This window comes from Schistosoma haematobium, chromosome 2, assembly GCF_000699445.3.
Source record: "Schistosoma haematobium chromosome 2, whole genome shotgun sequence".
Taxonomy (NCBI): domain Eukaryota; kingdom Metazoa; phylum Platyhelminthes; class Trematoda; order Strigeidida; family Schistosomatidae; genus Schistosoma; species Schistosoma haematobium.
Window position 1 is genome coordinate 39,009,144 of NC_067197.1, and position 24,848 is coordinate 39,033,991.

Genomic DNA, 24,848 nt, shown 5'->3' on the forward strand with positions numbered 1-24,848 from the left:
CCAATCCTTATGGAATCCGACCTGCTGACCCCGAATTTAGACGTCCACTGAATCTTTCATCTGGTTCAGCAACACTGTTGGAAACCTTTCCTAGTACTGATAGTAGTATGCTACCTCACACTTGCTCAGATCTTTCTTTGGTATCTTGATGAGGTATCTTTCAAGTTTGCCGGCACTTGTTCTTCCTCCCAAATATTTTTAAACAGAACGTAAAGTATGTTTGCAGTTACTTCTGTGTCTGACTTTAGTGCTTCGGCTGGTATACTGTCAGGTCCTGCTTCTCTCCCACTCTTGGTTGTCTGATGTCCATCCTGATTTCTTTGATCGTTGATGAAGTGACATCTATACGGAGGTCTGTGTGTGCTTCCTTGATGTCGTTAAGCTCAGTGGGGCTGGTCTATGGAAGAAAGTTAGGGACAGTCGAATCAAGACATGAAATTAGTGGATGAAGTTATTGATTGTTGAACCGGGCCGCGTACGTAGGTGCAGATTACCTGGTTTGGTCTTTGGGATTATTTGAACTAATAATTGAGTACTTTAGGCAACATAGCTCAGGGTAGTTTACAACATCACAGGTGCATTCACTTTCTTTATGTCTTTAGATCCTAAATTTCTAAATTATCTTATGGTTTTTTATAATATTCTACGAATTTGTAATTACTTCTAGAACCGTATCTTATATACCTAATCTTTTTTTATTACCACTAATACTTCAATTAATCTGCTGTTTGTTTTGACGATTTCATTTCGCTATGCTGATGTGGTGTGATTTCATGAACGAATGGGAATATTTTGTATATTACTGGCTGACTTACAGATAATGATATCTAGTAGTGAATGTAGAAAGTTGTCAAATTCGATAAATAGACGTTGGGATCAACTTGATTAACAACATTACCGATATCATTTATTTATTTTGAAAATTTAAATTAGTTATGGGATCACATTAGATATTATAGTTTAATTGATGGACTCACCTTAGATAGACAGATGTTGAAATCAAGGATATACCGGACGGTTTTTATATACTAGTATGATTCTATTGAGAAAAGTGCATCCACAACCTTACCATAAGTCCAAACACACTTAAAATCATACGAAATAATTGAATTGGTTAATTCTGTTGAATCTCCATGCATTTTCAAGTTCATATCGTTCGGAAAACTGCTATTACTCTTCAACAATATGTACACTCATACTAGTTTAAATCTGGAACTTTCAGACCTTTCAAATAACACTAGTCAGTTAATATGCAGTATTTGAAATTTCCTTACACTTTAAATATATGGTAACTATTAACCGACGTGAAATCAATAAGTAACTTTCTTATGCTACTATTCTTTGTATACACAAACAATAGTTTCCGATTAAAACACTGATCATTTAGTTATGAATCTAGTCATTAGACAAACACAACAATTTTGTTAACACAGATACATTTTTACTTTCTACTTATTAATGATTACCCAATTTAAATTGAACAGTGATAAAGTTCACTGTTGAATTTCGTATTTTACATTGACTGATTCGATTTAAACAACCACTGAAAACCAAGAAACATTTATGTGTTAAATATACACATTTTCAATAGTTGAATTCATGAGTCAATTGAAGCTAGACCATCATGGAAAACCTAGAAGCACTAGACAGCCGTTTCATCCTAGTATGAGACTCACCAAGTAGTACGCATCCTCGATTCCGCCTCGTGAGATTCGAACCCAGGATCTATTGGTCTCGCGCGCGAACGCTTAATCTTTGGACTACAGAAGAGGCATCCAATGGTGCTAATGTCTAACTTCAACCAATCGATGAAGTTTCGCCACCGTCCAACACTGTCAACGGTGAGTTACCATCTCACAATAGACTCGGTTGAACTCCACTAGTCACTGCTTCTCACTCGAACTCTAATTTCGCTAGGCAGGATCCTGGATGTTCACTGCTAAGAAGTCCTACAACAGGAAGAAATGGCCATCAAGTGCTTCCAGGTTTTCTATGTTAGTCTAGCTTGATCTGACTCATGATCTCAACTAATAAAATTACTATAATATCCACAAAAAACCCTTTCTGATACTATTCATTTTTTTATTACTTTATTTACAGACTCAATTACATATGGAAACTCAAGAATTCTTTGAAAGTGTACAGAAAAATATGATGGTTATCATTATTGATCATTGTATGATTATTTTAAATGGTGTATTGAAGAAGTTAACAAGATTTGATGAAAATAAGCTATTTTCATCGATTCTTGTATTAACTGTAAGCAAGGAGTTTATATATGAAATTTATTGTTATTCTGTTTATTTATCTTACGATTTATATGCTAAACAGCATCAGCTACGATTTGTTCACAAAATGACAAGACTGTTGGTAATCGGTCATTTCGTGATACATTTATAGTTTAACATAGATCACTTCTATACCATACTTTAGATAATCTGGGGGGGGGTTGTAAAGGGTTATTTACTAAATGGAAACTTTTACCAATCGATAATTCTTAAGATTGTAACCATTATACAAGGATAGCTTTCTTTTGACTTTAGACACTTAACAAGAACAGCCCAACTTGTTTCGAATAACATAAAAGTTTCTCTTTATCTGTAAATAGTTTAAGTTACGAAAAACAAAATGTTTAGAAACAAAGTTTTTGCATACTTTATTTAATGAGATTAAACTGGAGGTGTTAAAACGTAAAGGTACAAGTTAGATTTATAAACTGGCTAATCAGTTTGGCATCGTCTATAATACTGATTAAATGTTCTCAATGTACACCTGATGTTATTCGATCACACGGTGGTACATTCTTTACATGTTTCAGTATACTAATTATCATCATAGTTTGCTTTGCGTGAATCTATGCAGTATGTATTAATAGATACAATTCATATTTCGATCTTCTATCGATATGATGATGAGAAGTTCATTCTCATTGGTCACTTCATAACCTTCATTTTCACCATGAAATAACTGTTCGCTATCTGAAATGCTACTCAAGCATATTATCTTAATTGGCTTTTTTCTAAAAACATGAATACAATTTTTAACTAAATTATCGCTGTTCAATCAACTGGCAAGTAGTCTTGTCTTCTGAAATACATATGACTAAGATTTGACAAATTTTTTTTTAATTTTTCGTCTAAAGATATACATAAACAATTTTTCATTTATATAGAAACCAAATGATGAAGAAGGTCAAGCCTATGGAACTTTTCTTCATATAAATTTACAAAATTTAAGTGAAAATTTAGTTGACGAAGTTTCTATGCTTTCTATGTTAGAAGTGAGTTGTTTGATGTTTTGTTCAGTTTTTTATTTATTTATTCGATTGTTAAAACTACTAATGATTACCATAAATTTGAGAAATGCAAAGTAAGTTAAATATTATCAGAATGGGCTTTGTAGAGATTTTTAGAAATTTCACTGGTTCAAATCATGAGTCAATTGAAGCTTGACCACCATGGAAAACCTGGAAACACTGGACGGCCGTTTCGTCCTAGTATGGGACTCCTCAGCAAAGCGCATCCACGATCTCCTCATGGATTGGTTGAAGTTAGACATTAACATCGTTGGATGAAGGCTCAGTGGTCTAGTTGGCTAAGCGCCTGGCACGAGACTGAATCTCGCGGGGGGCGGGATCGTGGATGCGCACTGCTGAGGAGTTCCATACTAGGACGAAACGGCCGTCCAATGCTTCTATGTTTTCCATGGTGGTCTAGCTTCAATTGACTCATGATTTCAACCAGTAAGTTGAATAGTTTTGCATGGAGCATTTTGTTTTTGTTTTCAAGGCACTTTCATAATAAGAACTCACAGGAGGTGGAGAATGGTTTTACAGTGGAAGATATTAAACAGCTGTTCTATTTTACTTCCAGATTCTAATCTACTATGCTCCGACTATCGAACATTTTGCTCTCGAAGTAAATCGATTTCTAGTGGTTTATGTTTACAACTGTAATCAATATTCGTTGAATGGATGTCTTGGATTTTCTTTACACTTTACTAAGTCGTTAAGATATTATGTAAATCATTTCCACATCTATACAAACACTTTTGACTTCTTTATACAATAAGTCAAGTATTCGATTTTGAAGATGAATCCATTGATAGATCTGAGAAGCTTCGTGGGTTAAGATGGCTGAAGCATATTTTTTGCATACTTTATTTTTCTCACTAATTTATAAGTTCATTATAAAATTCCGGAGGGCAACCAAGCTAATATATCACATCAGTCTATGAAGTCAATAGAAAATCCATACTTCGTGAATAAATTTCATGATATAATCGTAATTTACGATCGAAAGATGATCTTAAGAAATATTGTCACAAAACAGTTTATTCTCATAGAAATCCAAGGTTTAATCATAAGCTATGTTTTTCATTTGTTGAATTCATTAACTCGTCCTAAACTATTTATAGCTTTTAAGCAATGAACTGAATTCATTTCAATTTGAAATCATGAATTCATAGAAATGCATTTTGCTATACATATTTATAAATGATTCTTAATTGAATAGTGAAAAACTGTGGAAAGTAATATTTGTGTCATCAAAATATTTTGATGACAATCAAGATTGTACAATGATGGAACTAGATACTGTCTGGTAAATCTCTTTCTCGTTACTAATATAGGGGTTGTGGAGACTACTAAGTTTTTGGTTGAGATCATGAACCGATTGATGTTAGACCACCTGTGGAAACCTAGAAGCGTTGGACGGCCGTTTCGTCCCACTGTGGGACTCCTCAGCAGTGCGCATCCACGATCTCGCTTACGGGATTCTAACCCCAGGGTCTTCAGTCTCGCGCACGAACGCTTGACCTACTGGATCAATATCAACCAATCCACGAAATTGCGCGACCATCTTCCATTGTACTGAGGTAGATACCTGTCTCTACTCGACATGGATTAGCTCTTTTTGGTCACGGCTTCTCACTAGAACTCCGAGAATCCCTTCACGAAGCTAGTCACTAGTGAGCACATGTTGATTACTAGTATAGGGGTTGTGGTCTCAATCAAAATCTTTTCCGTTAACCTAATTATTACACTTCAATGAACAGTAACTTTGTATATTTAAAGGAGAGATTATTTTTATTGAATCAAGAAAATGTTAATTGGAATTTATTGTATAAATATTATAAGTCTGATTATTTTTTTAAACCATTTGATCAACTCCATGGAATGAGAATACCATAACATAAACTACCTATTACATAGGTTTAATCGGTCTACTGATTAGATTGAAGTTTTCATTGCCTATTTAAAAGAAAATGTGTATATCAGAAGGGGTTTTGTGGAGATTGTAGTAATTTCAATAGTTGAGATCATGAGTGAATTGAAGCTAGACTAACATGGAAAACCTGGAAGCACTGGACGGCCGTTTCATCCTGTTGTGGGACTCCACAGCATTGTACATCCACGATCCCGCCTAGCGAGATTTTAAACCCTGGACTTATCGGTCTCACGCGCGAACGCTTAACCTCTAGACCACTGAACCGGCATCCAATGGTGTTAATATCTAAATTCAACTGGTCCACGAAATTGAACGACACCATCCAACATTATCATCAGCGATTTACTATCCCAAAACTGACTAGTAGATCCTAGGTTTGAATCCCATGAGGCGGGGTTGTGGATGCTCACTGTTGAGGAGTCCAACAATAGGATGAAACGGTCGTCCAGTGCTTTGAGGTTTTCCACGGTGGTCTAGCTTCAATTGACTCATGATCTCAACTATTGAAAATGTGTATATTTAACAAATAGATGTTTAACATTTAAGGAGTAATATTGAAGTATTAAAAGAAATAAGGTAAATAGGTTTCATTAGATCTATGTATGGAGATGAAATAAAACTATCTTAATAATTCTTATTCAGTAAAATATTACATACTGAGTAAGTCTGTACAGTCATAAATTATTACGTCATAAGGAAGTAGACTATTGGTTAAAATAAATTTCCAATTGAAAAGTCACAGATTTAAGCATCATTCTATTTCTGTAACGTTAAACAACACATTAAAATACTAGCCATTACAAAAAGTGTAAGTTTATGTTATAACTTGTGAACCTGTGTGTCCTGTATATTGGATAACGCAACGACACCGCCAATCAGAGAGCAGCGAACTATCGATCGAACACGTGACGCGTAAAACACGTTCGAGCAGCCTGGAGTTCTGATTGATCCTGCTTCCCGCCTAGACTAGCCAGTTAAGTTCAGAACACCAACCCGAGCCTCTGCAATATAAATCGTTATATTTCAAACATACTGAGTTTATATACCAATCAAACAGACTACAACGTACCATAAAATAGAAAATAACATTTGTACAATATTTGGTCAAAAGTGGATGTGAATGAGGGAGGTAGTGATTAACATACACGGAATAATTCAAGAATGGTAAATCGTATAATGATAGTTCATAGGTCAAAACATAGCTCATAATAAGTGGGACAAATATGAACAGTTTAGTTACATGACAATTATACGATAAAAATATACTCATAGTATTGGTCCATAAATGGATCCCAAAAACTACCATTCATTATTCTTATTGGGATATAACAGTTTAAGTAGAATATACAAATATATACATGATTAGTTCGTTACAATATATATAATATACATAATGGAGTCAGTTAGGAATGAAAAATAGAGTACTTGAAATCGAACAAGATACTTCTTATTGACAATTGTTTTAATAAGAACAATCCTGTAACTACATATTATGTTTATCAGCCATGTTTGATCATATAGATTCAACATTATTCTACCATTAATCCTAATAAAACTCTATATATTGATAAAGAGATATGATGTAACAGTGAACGAATTCAATACGATATTGATATGTATTAATATGAAATAGTTTAGTGTAGCATTTTTCACACAATTAAACTGTCTATAAATTTGTTTCCTATGAAATATAATTATCTATTTCACTAATAGATATGGTATACACGTCAAATGAAAGCTATTTACGATTGGTTAATTCAACGTAAAAGTATTCTACTTCATCCACATCAAATTAAATGTCTTTCAATTATTGTTAAAGTATGTGAACTATTTTGAATTATATTGAAGGTTTTTCTTTGAAATTATATTAAAAGAGAAAGATTTTACTATTTGAAAAATTCAATCGAAATAATTCCTGAGATATCATGAATTGATCTCCCAGTTATAAACTCATGTTCTTCTGGTCCTATCGATCACGTTCCAATGTAGTTATTAGTCTAGCCGAATCAAAACTGCAATATATTGCGTGTATCATATTTAAATGTACATGGATGATGAAAGCACGGTAATAGTACGTTAAGAGTGAGATAAATAGTATCAAGAATGAAAGATTGATGAAGTGTAATGAATTTGTGAACCTTAAGTTGTAAGCAACCCTTTATCACGTAGAGGTTTATATATCCGGCTTCACATTAGAGGTATTGACAATATTCGTTTGCCAAAACTGAATTAGATGTGAACGGGTTTCAAATCTACGAACCATCGATTAAAACCAAGAGCTTGACCCACTAGGTTGCCATATCACTTTCCGTAGATGGATCTCCAAGCTGAACTTTACATTTTTTGTAAGAGTTTGTTTGTTCCCATTGTTGATATTCAAGACTACATTTAACCGGCTTCTTTTGGTATATGTGTCTTGAGTAAATCGTTCAGATATTGTCATTAAGCCAAAAGTTGTTATTAAGTTGGAAGAAGGAAAATCCAGGATGAGCATTTCATCTGACTTGGTGCTTTCAGTCGGTTGTACCTGGATCCTTGTGTTGACGTCTTCATTGAGACACAAACCCAGCACTTATCGCTTCAAACCCCAATTAACATTGCTTATATGAGTAATAATCTATGGAATCTATTTATCATGTCCATCAACTAACCATATACTTTTACAATACTCTTATTTTTTGCAGAAAATTTTCAGTGCCTTTGAATTACAAGGCTTGCCTAAAAATGTATTAAATAGTATTGTATATCAAACCGTTATTCAAAGAATTCAGGTGAGCACGACAACATACAATAAATGTCTCATGATAACAAAATAAATATGATTAATAAATAGTGCATCATAGTGTTAAGTGATTGAAGATATTCGGTAGAAAACAATGCTGAACCTGTAAAATCGATCGGCACTGATGCTCCCAGTGAGACTAAGACTCACGTGACCCAGTTTTACAATCTGAAACGTAACCACTGAGATATTCCGGCCGCAGCTGACCAATAAGACTAGATTATTAACAATTGATCGGACACTGAGTACTGACTAATCAGTTATAGTGTAGTACAGTAGTAGTTAATTTGTAGAAAAAGCAGACAATATGATTGGAATGGAAGAAATCAATGAGGTCCAAAATGAAATATACTTAGTTACAAGTAAATAATTATGGTTTATGACAAATGTCGACCCACTTATCAGCAATAATCAGAACCTACAGAAACTTTCTAGCGAGTACAAAAGTTCGTTTCGGAGAGTTTATCAGTATAGAGTTGTGGAGGTTGTTTTTACTGAGACCATGAACCGATCAGTCTTAGACCACCATTAAAACCTGGAAGCACCAGATGACCGTTTTGTCTTAGTATGGGACTCATCAGCAGTGCTCATCCAAGATCCCATACACGGGATTCGAAACTAGGACATACGATCTCGAGCGAACGCTTTACTTCTAGATCACTGATACGGACATCCGACGGTGTTAATTTCGAGCTTCAAACAATCCAATATATTGCGCGACCACCTTCCATTATCTTCGGTGCGTAACTGCCTCACATTCAACACGATTAAACTCCACTGATCACGGCTTCTCACCATGACTGTGAAAACTACCTCTCAGAGATAATCAGTAGTGAGCTCATGATAACTACAGTACAGGGTTGTGGAGCATCAAATAGTTTATTATGTTCTATAGGTTAACTTACAAACTGTATTTCAAGATTAAGCGTAATTTAGTAATTTACAATTACTTGACGGTGTCCCATAATATCACATAGGATAAAAAAATCCGGGATATCAACAAGGAATAAGAAACATTCAGACCAGTAAGCTTAAATTCAGTGGATCGGTTATTTATTATAAATATACTGACGAGAATAGGAATTAGAATCTAGAGAGGTAACATTGTTTACATAAATAATAATTACGCCACACAGTGAAATCTAGTAAATTGAAATGGATATCAATCAGCAATGTAGATAAAATATGAACAACTGATCGAAAAGTATACATTACTCATTATAAAAAGTAGAAGCAAGAATGTCTATCACCAAAAATTAGAAGTAAGATTATGTACACAATGTACATAGGCTGAAAACTAAGCTATTACGTTATAAACAATATAGAATATAGTATAAATATGCGTTCGTTCAAAATCCCATAATTTACATTTCACTAAAGATATCAAAATAATAATGACATCAATTAATGATAGAAAAAAAGTTTTACAAGGGGTTTTGTAGAGATTGTAGTAATTTGAATAGTTGAAATCATGAGTCAATTGAAGCTAGACTACCATGAAAAAACACGGAAGCACTGAACGACCATTTCGTCTTGTTATAGGACTCCTCAGCAGTGCTTCCAGATTTTCCATGGTGATCTAGCTTCAATCGACTTATGATCTCAACTATTGGGAAAAAAACAGTTGTACACAGAAAGTAATGCAAAAAAAGAATCAATGAAATTAATCAATAAGGCTAATCATATGATCAGACTATTAATATCGTTATATGTACCATCAAATCATAGACCTTATGTTAGTAGTAAAATATTTATTTATTTATTCGAACACAAATGCCCTGGTATGGCCGAGAGTGGGGTGGGTCCGCCCACCCTCTCGAAATACTCTCACACGGCCACGCGTATACAGCCTCTGACAGGGAAGTCCTACTCACTGCCTTCTCGTGGGGGGGGGTGTTGTTTACGAAAATGGGAGGACGAAAAGCGAATGTCGGGCGCTTTAACCGGATCCCAAACCAATGGTGCACATGGGCTCTAGTATCCTGAAAGAACAAATGGCGTAAGAACCAATTGTTGGTCACCGGCTACCATGGGACTGCATCTCCTTACAATGCTCCACTGCCCTGTGGGTTAGACCTTTATGTCAAAGGCTCCGGGTGTGGCCCCCTAAGATAACCACTTGCTTCAGTCTGGGCACCCGGGCAGTATCACAGCCCACACGCAAATGATGAACTCTCTATATCTATGAACTCTCTAGTAGTAAAATAAATTCAAATAACTAAATACATTTTCATGATTATTCATATTTTATTCAATAGGTTGAAGAAACAACACAATGTGTTAAAAAAGAAGCTCGATCTAGTGGAAGTTTAACAAGTTCTACAAATCGTAATAAATTACTAAGTAATCTTGGTGAAAGTATAACATCACTCACTGGAAGTCCTATATTTCATCGATCCTAACATATAATGTAGTATTATTTGTTTTTCTTTTGTACTACAGTTAGGAAAACAAGATAGAACAAAAAAAAAGCAAACAATGTTTTGATGTGCATTTGATTTATTTCTGTATAATTTTCATGAATTTATTCAATTATTTTATTGTTAATATTGTAAAACAAACAAAAAACACAATCAAGATTGAACAGTAATACACCAAGTCTTTCATTAATTAATTTAAGAGAGAGAGAAAACAAATTATACAGAAATTGTACTATTTTTCTACAAAATAATAAGAGAACATTATACATATAGATATATATAAATAAATCGTATGGATTAATATACTACTTTGTTTATTTTGTAAGTAATAACTGTATTTTATATTAAGCAAATTGAATAATAGTAATGACAGTTATGTTTTAAATGAATATAATAAACATATTTTTGTTATATCACGATGAGTAAAAAAATTGTATTTCTGATGTTACGCAACTTAATTTAAGACATCATTCTAAAGAAGTGGCTTAAATTAAGTTACGAAATATCAGAAATATAATTTTTTTCATTATTGGCATGCGTAATAAAAATATGTTTATGAATAATTCAATAACCAACTATTAAGTCTAACCTTGGTGTTGGGACCTAATATATATATATATATCAGATGGTTGATAATGATATCTAAGTGTTTTCCTTTTACTATGAGCTGTTAAAATTAGTTATTAGTAACACTGAGTTATTTTATACGATGATTCTCAATAAATTTTGCAGTGTAATAATAAACTCTAGTTAACTGAAAATTTATTCAAACAGTTGTTAAAGTTTGGTTTCCTTCAAACTTTTTGTTACTTCCTTGATTTGTCTACCCACTTTTGGTGCTGAGGATAACTTGTCTCATCTAGATTAAGACCTTGACGCGATAGGCTGACCGGCTTAAACCTTGAGGATAGTAGGCGTGAGTTCGAAGTGAGGCACAGAGAAGACAAGTCAACTGGAACACTACTCGATTTATTACCGATTGTGATCTAGTTCCCGACTTCAGATCAGTGTAAAAAGATAAATGAATAAATAGATAACCAACCCAACCACAACGTATAATAATTAGGAAAATACGATTACGTTCCAAAACTGGGGATTAGTGTAGAAAATAGAGTGCAATATATGTTTAAATTACAATAGCTTTGGAACAAAAAGGGCTATGGCAGTGGATCATACATCAAACGAAAGCTTATGTTCTGTATAATAGACTAGGAATAAAAATAAATGTTACTGTTTTACAAATGAAATAACGTCCCGAGAAATAGCTTCCGTAGTTTGTCAAGGCTTCTTTTTTCTCTGTTCATATCACTTTTAATAGAGATTATGCTATAACCTACATTAAGTACGTCGTCTATGAAATCTAATGAAGTTGTATTCAGTACAACAGTATTTGTTAATCACGGCTATTTAACGATTTGGCGAGACTATAATTTATGGACGAGCCAGTCAGAAGCGTTTGAGGGATTTCAAAGTCACGGAGCCAAGTTTAGTACCTGATGCTAACGTACAATCGGTTCACAGTAGATTTTAGAAAAAACGTGGTAACTGAGCGGCTGCAACAAATGGGACTACTAAGAAATTCCTTTATTTGTGATTGTGATAATCAAATGACTTGTGAACCTTCTGTAGACCACCGTGATGATACTGTCTTTCGATATAATGTGTTGGAAAAAATCTGCTAGAATAGGACTTTTTACCTCTGTCTAGATTAAGACTAAGGCAAATTACGACAATTGTTGAGAACTGCATAATAAAAGTATCAGTAACAATGGCTGCAGCCGGGTACTACAATATATACGGATTGGTTGAAGTTAGACATTAACACCGTTGGATGCCGGCTCAGTGGTCTAATGGTTAAGTGCTCGCGCGCGAAGCCAGTAGGTCCTGGGTTCGAATCCCGCGGGGGGCGGGTTCGTGGATGCGCACCGCTGAGGAGTCCCATACTAGGACGAAACGGCCGTCCAGTGCTTCCAGGTTTTCCATGGTGGTCTAGCTTCAATTGGCTCATGATTTCAACTTGTGAAATATACGGATGATTGGAGAGCGTACAGATGCCTCCATAGACTTGTTTTATGTGTATCGTTCCGTTATCCATAAGCGACATTTTGTGGACCCAACAACCGGAGTGCACACAAACAATTGTGAAGCTATATGCTCGAGGCTGAAAGAGTTTTTGTCACCTTATAATGGCTCCAGAGGCCTACTATTATGGAGAAATATAGATGATTCCCTCTACTATATGCATAACGATTTCAGAACCTCTTTCTAAACTTGACAAGTTTTTGAACAGTGTAAAAGAAATGTATCCGCTCTAATTCTCTAGTTTTGTACAGTATATTTTCACTCTACTGTTTTCTCATTGGCTAATCTTTCTCAAAGTCACTTAAGATTCGTTCAAAGGTCGTTCATAAATTGTAGTCTCGCCAACGACTTCTTTCGAGAATTAACATTTATACGTAGGGTTAGGAGCGAAGCATAACATTGAAGTAATAGCTTTCGGATTAAAATAAATTTTTCCAGTTAGATGAATTGTCACTATTTTTCCATGAAAGAACTGTACGTTGACGGTAAGATTTTCAATGGGTTAATCTATGTTCATACCATAGGAACTACTTTGGACTTTTTTTAAACGTCTCACTCAGTCATAATGATTGTAGAATGAGACACAAATGTGGATCAGTTTAATTTGGCATACCATGCCAACAAAGTGAAATGAAACTATCAGGATAAATCCCAGAGTTATAGACTTCTTACCAGTATCAGTGGTTGTAAATAAGAAAGATTACGCATAGAGAATATGATTCGAGAATTCATGGAATACAAAGCATAAAGTTAGAACCCAAGATTTGAGGGGAGACTAAGAATGGATATGTCTGTATCACTGGAACCAATCCTGTCCCATATCACCCGACAACTAAACGTGAACATTGACTATTAATTCAGCATCTGACAACATGGCTCTGATCAACAATCGGTGACTTCAAGGAGTGATGCCATATTATGGTTTGACAAACTTAGCTTTATTCCAACCTACACCTACAGCAGTTAACATTGAACATCAAAATGGGCGATGATTGCGCATATGTAATATATATTGCAACCAGTTCAATAAATGAAGATTGACAACCATATCAACTGATCTGCCATCATTGCCAAGTATCCTATATCTATCCTCAGTAATTGATAATAAAGTGTATCTCTGGCAATAAGAGACACCAAGACGAAAACCTATACAAGCACTTTTCTCAATAACGAGTTATGGCAATTGTTAAGTTTCGATTCAGATCATGAATCGATCAATGTTAGACCACCGTTGAAAACTTGGAAGCACTGGGTGACCGTTTCGTCCTAGTATATGACTTCTCAGCAGTGCTTATCCACGATCCAGTGTGGGGGTTCGAACCCAGGACTTTCGGTCTCATGCGCGAACGCTTGACCTCTAGACCACCGAGTCGGTATTTTTTTTTCCATCTGAGATCTTCAGTACGATACATTTCCTTGATATATGTACCATAACAAATACTCTTTATACACACACATTAGCATCTACTCGAATCAACATGCACAGACTTCTTTCATTGTGAAACGTTCAAAAACACTGAAAAATAGTTCAATTAAACTTTTATTTAAACTTTATGTATGGCTTAAAATTATTACGAATTACAGTCCACATTGTGATTCACGTAAACTCTGAGTAACTCTAAAAAGACATATTCCTCATCTATTTTTATGTACCTAATAAATGTTTATAAACACAAATGAATAGAAATAAAATTTGCTTATATAATAATAATGACTGTGTAAATATATCATGTAGGGGTAGTGTAGTGGGGAAATGAGTGAAAATTCTACATTTAGGTATATAATACAATGTTAACATGACAACTCGGAGCCTGAAACAAATGCATACAATAAATAGTCAAATCTTTCTTTTTCTATCAATATAAAATTAGATAAACCTAATGCTAAAACTTATTATGTACTGTTTGAGAAAAATAAGAAGGGAAAAAATAAGAATCAATATTTACAGTAATGTAAATTTTCAAAAAACAACACTAATCAACGTCTTTTACGTGTTGCTTGACGTGAATGTAACTGTCTAAGATTTCGTTGTTCCGTTTTTTTTAGTTCAATATCAACACTTTCTAATGCTTCATCAAGTTGTTCTTGAAAAAATGAATCTGGTAATAATTGAGTTGATTCAGCTAGAGGTGGAAGACGTCTATGAGTAGTGGAACGTGTTTGTCTTTTTTGTTCTTTTGTAGATGCTTTCTCAAGTGTTTTGATTACTTGTTTATGACGTACAGGTCGACGATTAGTGTTTTGTGGTTCAGATTTACAACTGTGTACATCATCCTCATCATCATTTTCGTCTGTCTCTTCATCATTTGTATTATTGATATTTTCTTTAGCAACATCCTCTTCATGTAAAGTGATACTAAGTTCTAATTCACTATCCGATAAACAAACAGAGGAAGGAATAGGAGAAGGTAAATTAGGAAGTTTTGGTGGACCAAGTCTTTGAGTTAACCGGCCGCCATTTTGCTTAAGTCGTAGACGAGAAGCATTCCGAAGGTTTCGTTTAACTTGGTTTGTTGAGTTTTCTGATATATATGTACTATTGTTTTCATTTAGTTCTTCATCCCGATGAGGAATAGAAGCATTAACTGTATACACCGATTTTGAGGCATCTACCTCATTGTGCTCTTCTGTCTGAATCCCAATTGAAACTCCAAGACTCAATGAGCTAACCTGAATAAAATTTTAAAAAACAAGACAACATATATAAACTGATAGATCAATTATTACATGATGCAATTTTAAATAGACAAGATGAATAAATACGACATATTTTGACAATATATGTAAAACCTCCTATCAACTTATCTTGAAGTTGATCATAAGAAACAGGGATTAGAATTCTTGGATGTTTTAGCGATTACTGGTACTATGATTTGTTTTTTTCCAGGTCAGATAACCAGACTGAAGTGACCTAATTAGCTAGGTTACAAACAAAGATAAATTTATCGAAATACACAACTTATAAAATGAAACAAACTATAATAAGTTAAATAATCCTTTTGTGTTTATATCACTGCAGTTTCTTCCATATGATACATATGGTACACTTTTATTCAAATGATTACATACGGTGAATTATGGAATCACTGAAAAGTGTAGTAAGTTGAATAGAACATAAAAACAACAGTGTGTTTAACGAAATGCTAAATAAGGAATATACGGTCTAGGATTATCACCAAGAACCATCTAAACTTAAATAAAATAAAACATAGAACCCAGTAGCCTTGAACAATCAAGTGAACAAAATACGTATGAAGGGAACTTTTAATATCATTTATTATCGTTTAGGTGGCCGATGGGGACTCGTTGGTCGCAGGACAGATAACGGGGACCGTCAACTGCAAATGTGCACATACCACAACCTGTTTCTGGCTAGCACTAACTTTCGACACAGTCATCGCCGATGTGCTACCTGGTGTCCTCCCTCTGCATCTCAAGCCTGCACTCAGATTGATCACATCGCGATCAGCTACCGCTGGCGAGATTGTGTACAAGACTGCCGCTTCTTTCGGAGTACCTATCTGGACTCTGATCATGCCTTGGTCTGCGCCAATCTTACATTACTTTTCAGTGGACAACGAAGTGACCGCCACCAAAGGATTGATGTTAGCGAGCTGGTTGCAACTTTTGTTGCAAGTAAGTATCGAACCGAGCTAGCTTCTAGGTTAGCTACCATTCCACCGAAAAGTATGGATGAGCATTGGTCTCAACTGCATGATGCCATGAAAATGGAGAGTAACGTCACTTGTGGGTTCGCGAAACGTCCCGCTTATAAACACTGGGTTTCTTCAGGCTCCTTACAACTCATTGAAGTCCACCGGTCTACTCTGGGTGACCGTGAGTTTGACAACAAACGAAGAATGTTACGTAAGGAAATCGGGCAAAGCATGCGTAAGGACCGAGAAGCCTGGTGGTCGAAGCGTGCTAATAAGCTGGAAGCAGCAGCTGCATCTGGTAATTAACGGAAGCTCTTCCAACTCATCCGATCCACTGGCAGCAAGAAGTCTGGTGTGAGCGAAACAATCTGCGAGGATGATGGGATGCCAATCACTAACATCCATCGACGTCTTGGACGATGGGCAGAATTTTTCGAAGGGCAGTTCAACTGGCCTGCTGCTCCGGCAACTTCCGTCAAACTGTCCTGCCCTCCATGGCCAGTGACGACTGATCCACCAAACGAGGAGGAAGTCCGCAAGGAACTCCAACTCTTGAAGCGTTACAAATCACCTGGCCCAGATGACTTACCTCCGGCTCTTTTTAAAGATGGTGGTGACTTTCTGACTAAGGAATTGACGACGTTGTTTACAAAGGTTTGGGAACTAGAGAGTGTACCAACGTCATGGAATGAGTCGATAGTTGTCCCTATCTTTAAAAAGGGTTCACGTCGTTCCTGTAAAAACTATCGGGGGATAAGTCCACTTCCGATTGCGTCCAAGCTATTGACTTCCGTCATACTTCGTAGGTTGTTCAAAACCCGAGAAAGATTGACTCGCGAGGAGCAGGCTGGGTTTCGTTCTGGTCGAGGATGTATTGATCATATCTTCACCCTCCGCCAAATGTTAGAACACAGCCATACTTATCAAAGGCCAACAATCATAGTGTTTCTTGACATCAGGGCTGCCTTCGATTCGTTGGACAGGACTGTTCTCTGGGATTGTCTATTGAAGAAGGGTGTGCCTGAGAAGTTCATTAACATCCTAAAAGCCCTATATACAAACACCTCAGGCAGAGTGAGGGCATACAACCACCTCTCTCCATTGTTCCATTCAAGCAGTGGGGTTAGACAGGGTTGCCCAATCTCAACATTCCTCTTCAACTTTGCCATCGATGATATTCTGGGAACAGCTCTGATGAATGTAAGTAACGGCGGTGTGGATCTGTCGCCTGGAGAAAGACTTCTCGACCTTGAGTATGCTGGCGATATTGTCTTACTGTGCGATAATGCCCAAGTCATCCGATCTGCACTTAATCAGTTGGCAATCAGTGTCCGTAGGTATGGTATGTGCTTTGCACCTTCGAAGTGCAAAGTACTTCTACAAGACTGGCAGGATTGTAATCCTGTACTCACTCTGGATGGTGAGTAGATAGACGTAGTCGAGATGTTCGTGTATCTGGGTAGCTGCATAAGTGCTGGTGGGGGTGTGAGTGATGAGATCAATGCACGTATAATGAAAGCCAGAGCGGCTTATGCCAATCTAGGCCACCTTTGGCGCCTTCGTGATGTTAGTCTGGCTGTAAAAGGTCGGATCTACAACGCGTAGGTGAGAGCAGTTTTGCTCTATGCTTGTGAAACTTGGCCTCTCCGAGTTGAGAATGTTAGACGACTCTCTGTGTTCGATCATCGCTGTCTCCGAAGGATTGCTGACATTCAGTGGCAACACCATATTAGTAATGCAGAGGTTCGGCATCGTGTGTTCGGACGCAGAGACGATAATCCAACTGGTGTCACCATCTTGAGACATCGACTTCGGTGGCTTGGACATGTTCTCCGAATGTCGTCCCAGAGAATTCCACATCGTGCATTATTTGCCGACTCTGGGACTAGTTGGAAGAAGCGGAGAGGTGGTCAGTGTATGAAATGGTGTCGTGGTATGAAAGTAAGCTGCAAAAGGGCTGGCTTGTGTTGGACCTTCACGACTCCCTGGTTGGGGTCCGAGAGACGGTGCAACATAGTGGCTAGAGACGTTATCAGACATGGCTCAGAATAGAAGCCATTGCGATCCTGCTGTAATCTTCTTTTACTTTCGTCATAAAAAGTGGTTGTATCTGAAAGAATCCTTCTAGTTGTACTTTCCCGTTTCCCCATTATTATTATTATTACACTACCTTACACTAATCTGTGGTCGTTATTGTTCTTTTTTCTTTTTTTTCTTATACGCACCTTACCTTCTTTTTCTCTTCCCATTGTCATTGTTTCGTGTGGTGCATATATATTTAGTGCCCCCTTGTACCAATATTCATGTGTTCAAATAAATAAATAAACATCTACAATCTAGAATGTTGGGAAAGATTTGTAGCCCGAGTAGATGATTTCAGTAAAGTTTTGTTCTCTAAGTTGGATGGTTTATTCGTGAAGCTTTCATTGTTTTTCTGATCAAGATCATCGGTATAAAATCTAGTTCAGAGAACGAAGCTTCACTTAACTGTAGAATGCATTTTGAGATCATATAACTGGAGGAGACATTTATGACAATGGTAATTACGTTTTAGTATAAACTAACTGATTCATGGAAAAAACTGACTGATTGCTAGGTTTCGATAAATTACCTCAAGAATAATATCGTATCCAAGATGATGAAAAAAATTGTCCAAAAGATAAAATGGTCCCGATAACAGAAGAAAAATATCTCGTGATGGTTTGTTTTCATACGGTCTTAGGTTGATTGACAATGCCATATTTTTATGTGGCTGACTTCGAAAATATTTCAACATGCTTCAAAAAGTTGCATTCGTAGGTTAAATGGTAACTGAATATACATATATGTATATTCTGTATCCCAAATAGTAACTTATTCAAACAACGGACTTTTTGGAAAGTTTACTCATATCATCCGTTCTTAACGACCATGTATAAAACAACTAGATAGAAAAAGTAGAAAGTTTACGAGCTGGACTTCCAAACTCGTTTTCTATCTAGATAATGTGAAGGTGCCAACCTATTTATCTAAGCCCAAGGTGATTGAACTATCTATTATTCCTTGTAAATTAATACCCACAAAATCCCTCGTCCTTTTCAAAAAAAAACCTTTCGATAATAAGAAGTAATCTCAATAATGCATTCATTTTACATAAATATCTATTAATTGGATCGCCATACATACCTGCATAGACAATTCATTCATTTGATACAATGAAGTCTGCATGGAAATCGAATCCGTATGAATACTTGGCTCAACAATAATTGATGTTTGAACATTCATGTCAGTATTCGGTACACGAGCAAGTAATGCATTATTTTGTTCTAAAGCAACGTTTAAATCAGTTTTTATTTGATCAATACGCTTCTGTGCATCATCATTGCAAATTTTCAGTTCTTCATTATGTAATTGCTTCATTCTAGTTAATTTGAAGTTAGACTGATGCAATTCATTGGCTTGTGAAATCTGATATAATGAAAACAACATGATTTGTTTAAATGGAACATGAGTTATAATTTTAGTAACATTCTGCTGTTGACTAATATATTGGGCATGCGATTCACAATGGAGGAAAGACGCACGTTTCGTCCTATTCAGAACTCGTCAGTTGGATGTGTCCACAACATTCCACTGTTGATATTCATTCCACTAAGACTGGAATCCAGTCCTTTTTGCATAAAATGGCCAATTTATTATTCACTGAGCTACTAAGTTCAGGTAGGCACTGAATTCTGCAAGTGATATAACAAAGTTTAAATTAGCTCGCCCACTAGATAATCGGATATCAACCACACTTGAGGTGTAAGTGGTAATGATAATACCCAGTTCCTCAAACCAAAGTAGGTGGAGTGGGCATCAAACCTGGGAATTTAGCGGCTGAAAATCACACGCCTAAATCACTAAGCCATTGCTCCATCAACTGACATAAGAGTACTAATAAAGGTTTGTAATTTTCTGTTGTTAACACTCGTGACTACAATTTATCAGCTTGTGTTGACATATGTCCATCCTGAACGGATTGCACTGATATGGCACAAGTCTTAGTACATTGACTTTTATTACAAAATGATAAAGATTAAATGGAAGTCAGAGTCAAAATGTTCTATTAGTACATTGAGTCAATCAGGAACCGCCAGTGCTCCTACAATTTTCTACTATTCTCTAAATTCTAAGCAGAGATGGATGGTGGCTAGCAGTGGAATCCAGGACGTGGGTTTTGTCTTAGAACTGAATTAGGTGTGGCACAATGTTCGAATCTGAGATCAACAGATTAAAACTCCAGTTATCTTCTAATCATTATTTTGGATAATTAGAATAATTAACAAGACTGTAAGGCTTATATGATACAAATTGATGATGTAATGATGTACACAGAGATAGAAAAACAAAGTAATTGCATTGAACAGGTGTCAAAGAAATGAATTTAGCGAACTATCATATCATTATTACATACCAATCTTTGAGAAAGATCTTCATATTGTGACTTGAGTTCATGAAAAGCTGTTTCAGATTTGACTAATGCATCATGTTTCAAAGCAAATTTCTCTTCTATTTCATAGATCTGCCGACGTAACTGTTCCACTATCTCTTGATGTTGAAAGCTTGATTCATGCTCCAAGAACGATAGTAATCCTTCACTAATCTGAATTGGATGAAGTAAATAAAAACAATGCTAACTACTGAGGTAAACAAAACGGATATTATTTCAGATGAATAATTACCAACTGATGATAAGAAAATTAGGAAAACTGTTCATTGATACCACTGCTATGAATGACAGAAGCTTAAAACAACTTAGTGCTAACGTAGCTGATTACTTTAATGTATGACACTAATTTAGATCTCTATGTGTGTCAATTTTTTATTGTTTGCGCTAAACCATGTATTACATGACTTCTAACAGGCACACACAAATTAAACTCCAAACTTTATCTGATAAGTCTTATCGATTGAACGCTATATTAGTTTCCTAAGCTATTCTGGTACCCCGAAAGCTAGAACTGCACATCAACTTGAACACCAGAGAGAAGACGCAAGTATGAGCGAAAATACTTTACTCCAAGGTTCATTTTATTACAGAAAATATAGGGTTTTTATAATATATCTAAATGTCCTTGGGTCGCCGGGATATTCTGGAATGCTACTAAACATAGTAGCACTGTAGTAGCAAACCAATCAGAGCTTCCGTATGTGACGTTTCGCTACCTTGATATTTCTGGCCAAGACTCCAAGTGAACGTTGATTGGACGAAACACTTCTTAGTGGTTCTTGATGCTTGCTTGTCTTTTGTAAGCGATTTCTGGATCACCTCAACATTATCCAAGTCAGATTTAACCATTCAGAATCGAACAGGGAGTAGCGCAAAAACAATTCAATCAAACTATCAGTCATAAAACCTATTGTGATGGGTAATGTTTGATGGTTGTAAGGGTACGTTGGAAGAAAGCCAGGGGGTAGTAGACTAAATAAAAGGTGAAATCGACTCATCTGGACATCGAACGTTGAACTGAGCCATGTGAGCAGGTGTAGACAATCTGTCTGAATTCTGCGCGATCAACGTGACCAATGGTTGGAGAGACTTTAGGAAATATGGCTCAGAATTAATTACAATATCGTAGATGCATTGGATTTGCTCTTTGTTTTCCTCTAGATCATATACATTTTATTCAGCGCAATCATTTTTTCCTTTCAAGTTATATTTTAACTGTCCCTAAACTATTTTCAACATCACTGACGTTGCTAATTTGATTGTCGTCTTGATAGTTTCATCTTACCGTGTTTACGTAGTGTATGGCAAGTTCGATCAATGCACATATGTTCCGTAGTACAAACATGAGTTACATACAAAGTAAATCATTATGTATGGCTGTTCCACCAATAATTATGACCATCGGGGACTAACAAAGTTACCGTAACCCTTGATTACTTAATTTGAAAATAACAACGAAAATATCGCGAATTACACACGATCGTTGAAAGTATTGTAGTGAGCGAGAACACAAATGGGGACAACCAGATGTATTTGAGCAGAAAATTACAGAATATCTTAGTAAAGTCTGAGAACCATACAAAAACCCGACCGTAGCTGCTACCAGTCGGGCTTCCCTATTATGATGACCCAACCGAGCTATATTGGCTGGAATATATGTTCCTGTAGGTTCTACCATGTCAGGCATGTCGATTGGAGAACGGTAAGACTAAAAGCAGCAACTCAAGGTCTGAGGGCGAAGTCGTACTGCTGACTGTAGAGAGGTGTGACAGCAGTAAGGTGTTTCCCTCCGACAACCAGCATCTACAGCGATGCTGCCTTCTCACAAGGAAGAGAGGGGTTAGAAAAGGTTGACCCTAAAAATGTCACACCTCACCTTACCTCACGGATTTCCGTCTCCGGCAGTAAGGCCCTTTGAAGAACGGAGCTAACACGTCAAAAAAACCCACAAAAAGGCCGTGCGCGACCGGCCTCAAGCAGTTGTCCCTTGGGCTCTGTGGTCACGCTCCCAGGCCGTTTAGGCCGACATTAACCCGAATTCCTTTACAGGTTCCTCAAGAAATACCCTTCCACGGTGTGGGCAGTCAGGAAGTGACACCAGCCCTCATACACGTAACAGCACATGAGATCAAGTTGGTCACATTTAAATCCTTCCTACACCTCTTAATACCACTCTTATCTCCCCGACTAACCCTTCCCAAGTCCTTTTCTCACCTCGCACCGCTAGGGCAAACGATTCGAGTGAACGGAACGTTATTCCTGGTCTCCTGAAACCACGCTCTAAACTACACGTAGGAGCTTTTAACGTACGAACACTGTGCCAAATAGGACAACACGCTTCCTTAGCTAGGACTTTAGAATCCCGCGCCATCGATGTGTGCTGCGTCTACGAAACGCACATACAGGATCCGAGTAGCGTCATTCATTTGACCTCACCATGTCAAAACAAAGAACCAACTCGATTCACACTTCGTGTATCTGGAAGCCCAGATGCTGCTTCTCGTGGACTGGCCGGCGCAGGTGTAGCATTGAGTCCTAGGGCAGAACTAGCTCTCTTAGAGTGGATCCCAGTAGACAGTCGTTTGTGCGCTGTCCGACTCAACGGAACAGTAAGAATCCGGAAAGATAGGGACACTCGTCGTTGCCTCTTCGTCGTCTCTGCCTATTCTCCCACTGACTGCAGCGCAGATGATGTAAAAGATGAGTTTTACAGAAAGCTTTCCGACCTTCTCCGAAAAGCTAGGCGCTCTGATGTAGTAATAGTGGCTGGTGACTTTAATGCTCAAGTATGTAAACTAAGCGAAAGGGAAAGATACCTTGGTGGATCTTATGGTGTCGTGGCTCAAAGAACAGATAATGGCGACCGTCTGTTGCAGCTATGCTCAGATAACCGCCTATTCCTTGCAAATACTAACTTTAAGCATAAGGAAAAACATATTTTGACATGGCAACCTTTTAATTTGTCCCAACGTTGGACCCAAATAGATCACATCGCTATCAGCCACCGATGGAGGGGCTCGATAGAAGACTGTCGCTCATTCTGGAGCACATGCTTAGATTCAGATCATGCTTTAGTACGAGCGCGTATCAGTCTGCGTCTTACTGGACGTAGGAAAGAAGCTGCAAGGAAACCTCTTAGGGCCCTACTTAATGATAGTCAAGCTAAGAATATTTTTCAGGAACAACTAGGAAAACAGTTAGGCAGCCATGTATGTGATGCCCACCCCGAGGCAGCATGGAATGATATCCGAAAAGCTGTGGAAACAACAGTACGGTAACCCGTAAGGTTAGGGAGCAACACTGGATCTCAGCAGCATCTATTGCACTGATAGATGCTCGGAAACTTATTCCACCTGGTTCTGAACATAATGAAGAGCGGAGTCAGCTTAAGCGCAAGCTGACAAGAAGTCTACGCAATGATCGTGAACATTGGTGGGTAGCGAAAGCAAGAGAGATAGAAAAGGCAGCGGCAATAGGTAATCGCAGACAATTGTTCAGACTTGTTAAGGAAACCGGTATTAAGAAACCGACTGTTAACGAAACACTCTCAGAGAAAGATGGACATATTATACATTCTCAATCCAGGAGATTGGATCGATGGGCAGAACACTTTAGGGATCAGTTCAACTGGCCTTCAGCCACACTTCGGTTTCCCACGATCTCCAGTCAACCTGAATGGCAAGTTAATGTAGGTCCTCCGACTCTTTATGAAGTTGAAAAAGCTATAGAAAATCTGAAGCGAGGGAGAGCAGCAGGTTCTGACAGGTTTACTCATGAGATTTTTAAGGATGGTGGTCCAGTATTAGCAGTGAGATTAACTGAGGTCTTAGGTAGAATTTGGGAACTGGACGCAATCCCATCTGACTGGTCTCAATCACTGATTGTGCCAGTCAGTAAGAAAGGACAAAGTCCTCTTGTGACAATCATAGAGGAATCCGTTTGACTAATATAGTGTCTGAAATATTAGCTTCAATAATACTTCGACGCCTAACTAAAGCTCGTGAAGAACAGACTAGAGAAAATCAGGCTGGTTTTCGACCTGGACGTGGTTATACAGATCAGATATTCACACTACGTCAGGTTCTAGAACACAGACACACGTTCAGACGCCCCACAATCGTAGTATTTCTCGACCTTAAAGCAGCATTCGACTCTGTTAATCGTGAGGTTTTATGGCAGTGTTTGTCATTGAAAGGAGTACCAAAGAAG

General features: G+C 37.0%; 2 protein-coding genes across 2 annotated transcripts in view; one reads left to right on the top strand and one right to left on the bottom strand.

Moving 5' to 3' along the window:
- The window catches only part of CADPS2_2 (Ca -dependent secretion activator), an 88,370-nt gene extending 77,633 nt beyond the window's left edge, over positions 1–10,737 (top strand). The window contains exons 23-27 of the mRNA XM_051219230.1: positions 2,101–2,259; positions 3,173–3,280; positions 6,942–7,046; positions 7,913–7,999; positions 10,269–10,737. Coding sequence (XP_051068353.1) covers positions 2,101–2,259; positions 3,173–3,280; positions 6,942–7,046; positions 7,913–7,999; positions 10,269–10,412 — 603 coding nt within the window. The 3' untranslated portion in view covers positions 10,413–10,737. The remainder of the gene's footprint in view (positions 1–2,100; positions 2,260–3,172; positions 3,281–6,941; positions 7,047–7,912; positions 8,000–10,268) is intronic.
- Positions 10,738–13,556: 2,819 nt separating this feature from the next.
- The window catches only part of KIF20A (Kinesin-like protein kif20a), a 31,892-nt gene continuing 20,600 nt past the window's right edge, over positions 13,557–24,848 (bottom strand). Inside the window, exons 16-18 of the mRNA XM_051215164.1 lie at positions 20,604–20,792; positions 19,334–19,615; positions 13,557–15,182 (exon numbers count right to left, since the gene is read on the bottom strand). Coding sequence (XP_051068354.1) covers positions 14,490–15,182; positions 19,334–19,615; positions 20,604–20,792 — 1,164 coding nt within the window. The 3' untranslated portion in view covers positions 13,557–14,489. The remainder of the gene's footprint in view (positions 15,183–19,333; positions 19,616–20,603; positions 20,793–24,848) is intronic.